Source organism: Alligator mississippiensis, chromosome 1 (assembly GCF_030867095.1).
Source record: "Alligator mississippiensis isolate rAllMis1 chromosome 1, rAllMis1, whole genome shotgun sequence".
Lineage (NCBI taxonomy): Eukaryota > Metazoa > Chordata > Crocodylia > Alligatoridae > Alligator > Alligator mississippiensis.
The window spans coordinates 209,675,531-209,687,634 of NC_081824.1; the positions used below are offsets into that span (position 1 = coordinate 209,675,531).

The 12,104-nt window shown below is 41.7% G+C and overlaps 1 protein-coding gene and 1 long non-coding RNA gene across 5 annotated transcripts in view; one reads left to right on the plus strand and one right to left on the minus strand.

Annotated features, from left to right (window-relative positions):
* Positions 1 to 287: 287 nt before the first annotated feature.
* Positions 288 to 2,704, minus strand: LOC132246426 (uncharacterized). Its single transcript, XR_009457696.1, has 3 exons — positions 2,174 to 2,704; positions 2,011 to 2,064; positions 288 to 371 (listed from the first exon to the last, which is right to left on the minus strand). It is a non-coding gene; the product is annotated as an uncharacterized LOC132246426 (long non-coding RNA).
* Positions 2,705 to 5,041: 2,337 nt separating this feature from the next.
* Positions 5,042 to 12,104, plus strand: part of VRK2 (VRK serine/threonine kinase 2) — a 71,086-nt gene continuing 64,023 nt past the window's right edge. For 2 of the 4 annotated variants that reach the window (XM_014595067.3, XM_019500741.2), the window contains exons 1-2: positions 5,043 to 5,224; positions 6,954 to 7,087. In XM_014595067.3, the coding sequence (XP_014450553.2) occupies positions 6,958 to 7,087 (130 nt within the window). In that variant the 5' untranslated portion in view covers positions 5,043 to 5,224; positions 6,954 to 6,957. Of the gene's footprint in view, positions 5,225 to 6,953; positions 7,088 to 12,104 lie in introns of those variants that run through there. The other 2 variants (XM_014595068.3, XM_006267322.3) reach the window with 2 other exon arrangements.

Sequence of the window (12,104 nt, forward strand, 5' to 3'; positions counted from 1 at the left end):
TAATCAACAACTTTGTCATTATAACTAGACACTAAGCAAATGTATATGCTAAATATACAGTAGTCTATCCCTCCTCCCCTTCAATTACAATGCAGGCACTACAATGATTTGAAATGTTAGATTAAAGGTTGAGCTCCTAATTTTTTCTAACTAAAAACAAAACATGAACAGCCAATATTCATGACCATGGGAGCTCTTACATAGCCTGGTGTATGCTGGTAGTGATTGGGTCTGCTGACTAGAGAATCCAAGCAGTTATTTGTACTCTCAGAACTATACATACCTCTCTTCCTGCAGGGACACGCATCTTGGCAGAATCTCTGGCTCAGTCCTCTCGAGATGGAAACGGGTTCTTTCATAATTAGCTCTCTCTGCAGAAAATACATCTAGAATAACCTCTGTCATCCTTTTCCTCAAGTCAAACAACAGCCAAACAGCTGGCCACTCTTCCCTCCAAGGCAACGGTAGAGAGAAAAGAAGGTAGGCTAGACACCCTTGACCTGACTTTATGAAGCTCATGTTTCCTGAGAGATTGCTAATAGGATGATGATCCAGGCAGTCAGAGAAGAGTGAGCTGTCTCCACTCCAGCCCAAGAGAAAAATTTTACCTTTCCTCCCTTCTTTTACACAATGGAGCAGTTACTGGGTGAACAGCTTTATATAGGTTCAACTGCTTTGGTTCTTTGTATATAGATATATGTATGCTTATTTTTATTCTTTCTCCCTTTGCTCTTTATGTTAACACATGCTTTCATGAAAATCCCCGTTCTTTACCTGAAGCACCATGGAATGCACTTCTTATGGACAGAGAGGTCATTGTCCTTCACCCATAAGTGCTTAGATTCATAAATTTACCCATTTCACTGTTACATCCAGGAAAACCACTTTTCCAGTGCAACCTTCTATTTTTCAAAGTGCTACTAAACTAAGTATATAATATGTACTGTCTTTAAAAATAAGAACCTCCTACTGCCAAGAAAAATGCACCATCTTGTTATAACGAGTGGATTATTTCAGGACTGTCAAAGGTCAAATAAGTAGAAACTTGCTTGTTCCTATATTAAGCCAGTCTCAAGCCTGTTCCCTATTTAAAAGCAAACCCCCTCCAGGTTATCCGCTGGAATCTCCCTTTTCTGTATGTCCATTTTGTCCACTGTACTATAAACTTAAAATTACATAAGTCAAACAAACATTTACATAGTATTAAAAATGGGCAAGATTTGAAATGATGCAGTTCCAGTCATAAATCTTCAGTTTCTATTCTTCAAAGTATGTCAGAGAAGTATATAGCAAACTTTTCATTTAAAACTAATGAAGAAGCTAAACCTCAGCTACATGTGTAAACATGCAAGCCTCTGTCTTGTTAAATGAGTCACTGGGAGGGTATGCAGCCTGACTTGAATTTACAAAAATAGCTTAGACAGCATATGCAAGTACAAGTACCTAGCTTGTTATAAATTAATTGTATCCTTGTGTCTTTGCTTTTAGTTTCACTTTTGCTATTGGTTTCCAATTACAGTATTTCAAATATCCCCTTCTTTCCATTATTTCCTTATTTTCTAGACTGATGTAAACTTCTGTTCTCATTTTGTAATCTTATTCTGGTCAAAAACCTGACTTTCCAATAATTCTACGTATTTCACTAGTTTCCTTATGCTCCTAAAATTCTGGACAGTTTCATGGAAATGAAACCACCCCATTCTCACTTTTTGAGCAACATAGAAAAAAAAAAAAATGAAGAGCACAATTACAATTTTTGCTTATTTGGACAAACATTTTTTTTTCCTATACATTCACACTTAATCAAATGTTTTTCACACACATGCTATTAAATTTCACTGTTAGTCTTTGGTTTCTATCATAAACCTCCTCTTCCCACTGAAAAATATCTGTGACCTCTGCCACAGCTTAGGTTAGCGAAGTCATCAGTGAAGTATGGACCCACATTTTACAAATGGCTTTGAGAGAAATGCTTGATATCTGCTACATATCCATAGATTTTGTACATACCTGATTATATTCAGTGCTGCTTCTTGCCCTGGCTTGCACGCCTTTCTGGGTGTTCTGCAGGAGGGTGAACACATGTTTCAAACAGTAAGCCACTTCATTTTTTCCTTTGGTTTTAGTTCAGTAATTATAATTCTGCTGTCTAATTCTTAGGCAAAAAAGTTACCTGTTTAAACAGCAATGGCCCAACTATGTTATGACCTAAATTTGGAGTAGAGATAAGGAAAAGAGGTCAGGGGCAAAGCATTCTCTGTGCTTTACATGTTCTTATATCCCAAAGGGCCTTGAAAATCCCTGGTGTAATTACAGCAGCCTCCAAGGCATTGGCAATCAATATTAGAAAGGTTTCAAGTTGCTCTTTCACCAATTAGGAATTACAAAGGTTTGATGGCAGCATAGTGGTTCTTCCCTCCTTTTGTAGATGCAGGACACTGTGTTGTGTTTTGTGAACAAGCCAATTTGTAGAAGGCATGGTTTCTGGTCCCCGGTGTCCTGAGAACACTTTGTAGGTGGTTGGAATATACCCTGTGAGAAAGGGTGCGAGATCCTTCCTGTGAGTGGTTCTTGTGTTGTACATGCATTAGCATGCATTAGTCATTATGTAGGGTACTGTTTCTTTAAATATTGCTGTACTGCAGGCCTCTTTAGGCACAATGTTTGCTTCCAGTTTTGATTCCTGTTCAGAACAATCAAGTTATCAACCATGTAAACTGTGCTGCTTACTGTCTCTCTGCTGCTCTAGTCTAATCTCTCCACCGCTGTGGGGCCACAAAATATAACAGTTCTGTTGTTGACTGCTGGCTCTCTGGGCAAATGAAACTTTTCATTGGTAAGGAAATCAGTCTTGTTGGCTATGTTCTGGCAACTACTGTGGAGTAGAAGAAAGATCCACAAAGAGTATCAGGATAGGCCATGAGAAATTATTTGTGACTCAATTTGTTTGCTTCATGTTGAGCTTTCCTTTATAACCCTTTAGTTTCTGCCCTTTGCTTGCCATTTGATGCAAGTTATTCAAGAAACACAAGTATTTCATGTGGCAAATAGGAAAGAAATGGCCATTGAGGAGTCACTGTGCTCAAGGCAGGAGACAGCATGTGATGATAATTTCATCTGTTCATTGTCAATTAGTGTTGTCACTGGGATTTAATTGGTCATGAGCTTTCGGAACCATGTTAGACAGGGCCATATATTGCTTGGTGACAAGAAAAAATTTGCTTATTACTTGAAGGAAGTGGTAATCCATCCAGGACTGCAGTTGAACAAAAATACTCTCTCAATTTATATCTAATCCAGGGATTAGATCCAAGGTGTGGCTGTTATGTGTGCTGGAATGATGATTAACTGTGAGTCATGGGGTGAAAACAGAGAACAAGATTTTATGTCTCTGGCTTTCATCAATGGGCATGGCTGAAGGCTATCTGGACAATAAATGTGGGGAATTCCACTTGGATCATTGATTCACTGAAATCATTAGGAATACATTGTTCTTTGTAGATCTGCAGGTGAGCAGGAAACTTCATGTATCAGGACTTTGAAAAATGTTGTGTTTTCTGAGACAGCTATATTCCTGTGACCAGGTGGCTTGCCTTTTTTAAGGCAGGGCTCGAGGCTAGCCAGCCCCGTATGGTTGTCTTGAAGGAGGTTAGCTCATCCTCACAGAAGAATAAAAGAGTACCGCTGGGAAGGTTGTAGAAGGGAACTGGGCTCCTACAGTAGGAGTGAGGGGTGTTTCAACATTGCAAGAGGCCACGGGAAAGGCCTGTGGTACTTTAGGTCAGTGTTGGTAAAGGCACAGTTTTGTTTGTTGCTTTGCCTCAGTTTCCCTGCTTGGGGGGGAAAGAAGTGGGCCTGGAAAGAAATTGGGATGTGGCTATTAAGGAAGGCTAGGAAATCCAGCTTGAATGAAGGAAAATGGAAACAGCAGCTATGCTGAACTCATACTGGGGAGGGGGAGCTCTGACAGGCCCCTGTTAGCTCTGAAGTCCTTCACCATCTTTAATATGTAATACAGGATGTCTGTTGCAAAGCAGGAGACTGGTACATGGTTTCCTTCTTGTTACTCAATTCAGAGGGACACATTTTCGTTCACTGAGACTGAAGCATCTTGCAAAGAGAGCACATGCTCTGCATTTCACAAGGAAGGAAAGGCCCAGAATAGCAAATGCGGCTTGCTCAGGGTCACACAGCCTGGAAAACGCACCCTGGTAGGGTGGCTGGCATAGAGGACAGTCTGGTTGTCTTCTGTCTTCCATTGACATAAAACTGATTGCCTTTAGGTCCTCTATTTTTCTCTTCAAGAAAGACGCCTCATAAAGGTGTAAATAGAGCATGATCCGATTTAGCATGTTTATTGTGATTGTATATTATGATTTATATTATTATATTGTATTAACATTGGGACGCTTATCTTGCTGGGATCCTTGGACCATAGCTGACTTCCTGCCCCTGGGGCAGGGGGCTGGACTCCATGATCTTCGAGGTCCCAGCCCTAATGTCTATAAATATTTAGTACTCGAAACTAAGAGAGTACCCCATGTTACTCCCACCTCATAAAGGTGTCAGGTTTTGTATCAATAGATCATGCAGGGGCCCCCCATTTCCAACCTGGCGCCTCTTCATGGAGCTGACTTGGAGCCTTCTCCTCACGAGGCTGGGAGCAAAGCGGTGGAAAACAGTGGGGGGAGGTTGAGAAGCTGGGGTGTCACAGGGCTCCCAGACTGCCAACAACTCTTCCAGTGTTCCCTGGAGGCGGAAAGGAGAGACGGAGCAGCTGGTGTGACCTTGCTGCGTGCAGCAGCCTGCCCGAAATCAGGGGGATTTATTGAACCCATTGGGAATACATTGCTCGTGGTCTTTTTGGAGAGCCCCCTGCCGCTGCCTAGGACAAGCGGGGAGCCCTGGGCCCCGTCCTCTGCAGGTCTCAGCACGGGGAGGGACACAAGGAGTCGCGAGTGGGACGCAGCGGTTCGGGAGGCGCCCAGGCCGCCCCAGGCGGGGCGGGAACGGGAGCAGGGGCGGGCCGGGTGGCCGGCTCCTCCCCGGCCGGCTCCGGACGTGGCGGCAGCGGCGCAGGAAGCCGGTCGGTGCTCGGCTGCGGAGAGGTTGCGAGGAGGCGTCTTCAGCCCCGCCGTGATACAGAGCGTGTCTGGCTCCTGGAGAGGTGTCTTCACTGTTGTCCCTTCATTAGCTCAGCGGTGCCAAGAAGCCCCGAGGCCGGGTGAGACGCCCTCAGGGGCAGGGCTTCTTTCTCAAGCCTTTGTGTACCAGGGCCCATGTGTGAACCCCGCTGCCCCGCAGGCTGTGTGGGGCAGCCTCTGGCAGCCTGGCACTCTGCAAGGGGCAGCCCAGGGTTTCCCACACTCGCCTCCTCTAAAGGAGCCTCCGTTTTTAAAGTCTGGCCCCCTGTTTCGAGAGGGTGTTCGCCCCCCTTTTTCATGCAGTCTGGCGGGCTGCCCCACGGGTTGAGGAAGGCCGGGCGAGATGACCTCCCAAGGGGCGGCAGCCCTCTTCTCCAGCACAGCAGTTCATCGTTGTTGGCAGAGATGTCGGGGCACGGAAAGTTTTCTCGCGGAAAATTTCCCAAAACAGAACATTTTCCAGCGTGTGATTTTTTTTCCGTGGGCAGTTTTCCGTTTCTTGAAATTCACTGTTTCATAAAATCTGTTAGTAACAGTGAATGGGTGCCTAATACAATTATTAGACAAACTCATGGGCAGCAATGAGTGGGTGCCTAATACAATATTCGCCAAGTTTGGCAGTTTCAAAGTTGTAATGCATGTTTTCCAGGTGATTATCCCTAGAGAGAGTACAAAAATGTTTTGTTGATTTGTAAACAGGAGGGGAAATACACTCTCATAATCGTCCAAACCCAAAATCAAGTTATGAATTCATCTAATCGTCTGTGCAGGTCAAATCAAAACCAAAGCACAGCGTATCATGGGCAGTGCTTTGGGTGTGCTAAAATTAGTGTGTCGACAGTTTTCAGTGCCTTCGGGTTTTTTCCTTAAATTTAAACAAAAAATGTAAGGGAAGTACATGCTATTGTGTATTGTCTTTACATTTTTACAAGTATTCCAATCACAATAATTTCTTTCCACGTGAAGCTTGCGATCTGTTTAAATATCACATTTAAACCAGATTAAGTGTGCTGTATTTAATTTTTTTCCTAAATAAACATTTTGGTTCAAATATTTGTGGCTATTGGGACCTACAGTTAACATGAGGTACTCTTTTAGTTTTGTGTACTAAATATAAACCAAATAAACATGCTAAATCAGATCACACGCTATTTAGGGCATTGAAAAATTTTCTAATTCAAACTTTTCCGGAAAACCCACATCTCTGGTGTTTGGCGGTGGAAGGGACCTTACAGATCATCAGGTCCAGCCCCCCCTGCACTTGGGTAGGAAAGACTGCTGGGGTTTCTCAGCCTGTGGGTTGCAACCCCAAAGGTGAGTTGCAAGAATATATGAAAGGGTGGCAAGCAAACTTTAAAAATGGATCAGCAAGCTTTAAAGGAGAAAAACGTGGGGAACTGCGGGTTTCCCTTTGTAGGCTAGCAGAGTTCCAGCCTGCGAGGGGCTGCTTGAGGCTCCCCCTGCCTCACATACACCCTTGTCCCACACACTGGGGGCTGGGGTAGTTTGGCAACCAGGCTATGGACTAAAGCCTTTTATTTCCATTGTCTGACCAGCTGAACTTGAAGTACAGGCCCTCATTCTCCTTTTCCTTGCCTCCTGTTATTGAGAATTTCAATTCAAAGAGAAGACAAGATGCTGCCATTTGGATCTAGTGGCATTTAATGCCTTCTTTGCACAGAGATAAGTGACTACATAGACGCATGGTAATGGAGAATAGGAACCAAACTGCATTAGGTTTTCTGTTTTGCATAAAAGGCATTGAAAGTTTTCATTTACTTTTACATTTCATTTTCTTTTCTTTCAAAGTGTGATGCCACCGAAAGGGAAAAATAAGCTACCTGTTCCCCTTCCAGAAGGAATGGTATTGAAAGACACTGAAGGGAAAGTGTGGAGACTGGGCACTATGATTGGTCAAGGAGGATTTGGCTTGATCTACTTAGGTAAAGTGTTTGTAGTATTTTGTGGATAAGATATTTTGTGAATGTGTTAGCAGTACTTTTACTTTATCTGTATTAATAATTTCCTTTTTATCACTACTGATCATTGGTGCTCATGTGATTTATGAATGCATTTCATCATCTTCACAACACAACTGCTAAGAAGTTTTGTGATGGAACTACAATATTCTTAACTGAACTTTTTCAGGGTGGTAATGCTCAAACCTTTGACCTCTCAGGCTGGATAAGTGGCATAGGCCGGTCCTGTGATTTGAATCCAGCTGTGGAGTGACCCTGTGCACTGATACATCTGGCATGTAGGGATACGTCATCTGGTCTGGGGGATTTCCCATGGGTTTGGAAATTTGGGGGCAGGGGGAGCTGTGGCAGCATCAGTTGCTGCAACTGGAAGCAATTACCACTACCATCACTCTTCTGCTGCCTAATTTCTATACTGATGGAGAGCCCTGTGGAGTAGGTGACAGCTCTGCAGATTTGGCCTGCAGGCTGGAGGTTGAAAATCAGTGGTTCAGAGTATGGTTGGCATATGCTATATAGAAAAAAAAGCATTTACCTTAGCCATATTTGAGTCAGTAATTATTTAAATGCTCCTTGGTGCTGTGCAGTGTCATGAGTGATGACACTGATTTAGCCAGTGGCACTCTTTCCCTTGAGTTAGTACTGGTTCAGTGCTACTGTGGGCTTTGGAGGACCCATCCATAAGCTGAGACATAAAATCACTATACAAGATTTTTGGTCACTTCAGAAATGTTGTTGGTTTTCTCCACTAGAAGTAGTACTAACTTTGGCGCCATATATGAATTAAAACCATGAACTTCCTTGCATTTTCAATTGGAAGTGGTATTCTTTACTGAACCTGTTGCTATATACTCTTCAACAGAAGCTGCTTTTCGCTCCTGAGGTAGTTATTCTTCAGAAGGCTGTAAATGATTCTGATATACATATAAAACTGTTGTTGCTGTCTATAAAAGATTTATATTCTGTTTTCAAAGCAGCATTATAGACTTCTTCTGCACTGCACATTTGCAGTATACACATGAAAACTAGTTCACAATGATCTGTCAGGGACTAAATTGAGCTTGTACTGAGACAGCAGTATAAAATTAATCCTGAATAGCAAGAACGATGTAGTCCATCACCCCTAAAGGCAAAGATTCTCTATTTCATTTTTTTTTAAGTTAGATAGTGGAATGTTAGATACTATTTCCAGATTCTTGGTATTAATATTTAAAACCTTGCTGATCAAATACATAGACCAACTGCACATTGAACATAAAAGCTTAAAAGGTACAGCTGATTTTTTTTTCTCTCCCTTTTGTACGTGTTGTCATGGAAAGTATAATTGCACTTTTTTGGCATCCGTTCTTTCTTTGTTTCGGGTAGTGTCATTTCTTTATTTTCTATTTTCCCTTCTGTTTGTTTTTTTTAGCCTGTCTATTATGATGCCTTGTTTGTACTGAGTGCTTTGTCAGAGGATAATCTCCTAATATGTTGGATGATAGCAGAAGCTTTCATTTTGGTATGGTTTTTCAGACAACTGTTACAAGACAACTTTTCATTAGAATGAGCATTGTATAGCAAATGGTTTACTTCTCAGTTCTCTTGTTTATTAACTGCAAGTAGATCCCTGTCTACTCGCACCTGCCTGCATTGGTAGACCCCTGCACCTGTCTGGAGCTACACCAAACTTGGTGGGGCTTCAGGCAGGCAGAGTACTTGGCCCACTTCGTGGAGTCTCGGTGAACAAACTTATATTTCCTGTGGAAGTGTTAATTCATGGGGTTCTAAAAACAAGCATCCAAATGAATGAATGGAACAGAGGTCCTCCTGCATTTCTCTGTCAGGTAATATTGTCCATGCTTTGCTGGTCAGAAACACCTGTTATTGAATGAAACTCTTCCATGAACAGGCGATGAGTGCACAATGGCAGTAACCTGTGCTTTTACTTCTTGGAGACTGGTCTTCCATATGGTCAGATGTTGTTAAAAGAATGCTATAGAAGCCTACGTTGCTTACTGTCAGCAACAGGGCCAATATTGCTTCTGCATCCTGAAATCCTTGACTTCAGGGACAAAGTGAGTACATTTTTTGAACAAACTGAAAAGAAGGATTGTGGGCAAAGCAGCAATTAACTACTCTAATGTGCTCTATCATGGAAATTGTGTCTTCTATTTCATTGCATACATAGAGAAGAGTAAGAAGGCTTCATTGGCAACCAATCTACCATTGCTTCTGATTGTTCTCCACACATTTATATAGCCATTCATTTAAATAATATGGAGACGGAGACAACTAATATGAGCTTGACAACAATCCCAGTAATGCTTAGTTCAATCCATGTGAAGACAGCCAGAGTTTCATTCCAGGATTTTGCTTCATTCTATGTTCCACTATAAATGAAGTAGCGTGCAAACCATTTTTTTTTTTTTAATTCTACACTGTCCAATAACATTCTCTCCTAATATTCATCTCTCTTAATATCTTTTTGTCAGATACTTCATCAACATCTGTTGCCCAAGGTCAAAATGGAAAGGGGGAAAAAAAACCTTGCTGCCATATCTCTTTCTTGTTCTATTCTGTAGTGTTCTATTCATAGCCTTCCTTGGGTGAGATCAATAGCCAAGGCCCCTCAGAAATGAGCAGTCACAGAAAAGGCGAAGGGCAGAGCAGTTATGATATTTACATTTTTTTCTTTTGATGTACATGATACCTTTTATGACCTTCCCTGCAATATCAGTCAGTTGCCTTGGAGAGATACTATGCCTAAAGCATATAAGAAAATAGACCTTAGCATGAGCAATGGAATGAAGTCAAGGTGCCACCAGAGATTGCTGTTCAAGGATTATTTGTAGGGAGGGGGGGAAAAGGAAGTAATGGAAGGGGAAATAGAAACTCTCAGAGGGCTCCCGTAGAGAAAAGAAACTGATACATGGGACTTGGGTGTAATGAAACAATGAAAGAAGAATCCAGGGGGGAGTAATTCAACTGATTTAAAAAATGTGCCTGAGAGCCATGAAGAGGATGGCTCTGTGGTACTTCCTGTTGCAGTAAAATCATACAAAAAACTTGTAAGTCACACAGAGATCATTATGTTTCATACAGATTTGGTTAGTTTTCTGCCTGATCACACAGACCACCAAGATAACTTCATCTGTCATAATGTTTATTATTTTGAATCTTGGCAAACTGAAGCAGAAAGCAGCCAGTGAACTATCAGAGAATCAGATTGCAGTCCAGGGTCTTCACATAAGCGGCTGGATGTTCCTCCTGGGAGGTCTGCAGTGTAACAGAAGAAATACAGCTGCTGTTCCTGCTAGGATTCTTACTGCCATCCTTCTAGTGGTGGCTAGGATTGATTTTAGTCCCCTTACCCCTTTCAAAAGGGAGATTAAATGCTTGACATAGCTCTGCAGTGAAAGCCTGGTTCCCCTTGTGACACAGAAATGGGAGAAAGGCATGTAGTATAGTTGTGGCTAAAGTAGGCAATGGGCCAGACTTGCCAGTGAGACTGGGCCCTGCAGGGTTATGAAACAAGGAAGTTGATTTCCTATGTTCACATGCTCATCTCCACAGGGAAGCATACTGATGTATGTGGATTAAACCTCATTTAGGTGTTCTTGTTGCTGAGAGAGGTCCTTTTTCAATCTTTGAGACAGAGTTGTCTTAATATACATGTTGGTTTATGTGACAGAGTGACTGCTAAGCTTGCAATAAGGTGATAATCCAGAGGGAATCCTAGAGAACTGAACAAAATGTGATGCTGAGCAGGAGACATTAGGCTTGAATGTCTGCAAAATATGAACAGTGTAGCTCTTTATAAAAAAATAAAGGTTAACTTTACTGGCTGTATCTTTTAATAAGTATTTTTACAGCAGTGGTGTAAAGTTTTTGATGTGCGTTGTTATAGCTTAATTCCCCATTAAGTATGTTCCATACTCCATTAAGCTGTAACAATGTGCTTGAGAAATTTTACGCTACTTCTGCAAATATATTTACTAAAGATGCTTTTCTTAGAGGGTTCTCTTCACTAAATCAAACCTGCTGAAAGCTATTTAATGACACAGAACTAGGGTTTGGCAGTGTAAGTAACTTTTTAAAGAAGGCAACACCTAAACTTTTCTATGTATACAAGTTTCTGGTCTCTGATTTTTATGTTCCTCCTTTCTAAAATATCTTTTAATACAGACATTTTCTTTGTGTTTTGGGGGTTTTTTTAAGTCTGTGCCTTTTCATCGATTTCTTGGGGCTTGCCTACGCCTCCTTATGTTTCAATTCTTGGATTTCCAGAGCAATTCTAAGTAGCATACAAGCGGTACAGTTCCTACCTTTGTTCCAGGAAGTGTAGTTTTCACTACTGTTTAAACTAGCTTAAACCTCTTCAGGAATATTATATGGCTTGTGCCATGGGGAGATTTCTGTGGCCTTTGAGCCAGACCTACTGATGCTGCTCCATGTTATTTTTCTTCTTTGACCTGCAATTTACCAGTGGCTTGCCATGGCATAGCTTGGACAGAATCATACTAGTCCTTTGACAAGGGCAAGAAAAAGAAACATGACCAGGATTTCCATGATCCAGTGACTGTTTTATTGCCCTGTGGGGATTGGTAGAAGTACATAAGAATTTAGAATGGTGTGACTTAAAGAGAGTACCAGACACTCATTTATCTCCCTGATCACAGATAATGATTAATATGGGACTTGATATTAATCATTCTCTAGTCTTACTGCAAGGACTCCATTAATGCACAATTTGGGCTGAAAATTTAAACATAAAAAGGTCACAAGTGCTCAGTTACAGTTCTAAAACCCAATGTTAAATGTCACCATCCACATTTAAGTTTGACATTTCCTTTCCTTCATTCCCAGTGATTATACTTTGACCTGAAGTGTTCAGTAGTCCTGAAGTCCAACTCTTTGCCCAAAGGCAGGATACCCTATTCCTAAACAATCCCAGGTAAATTCCTGACCAGCCTCTTCTTTAAAAAATCCAATGAAGAAA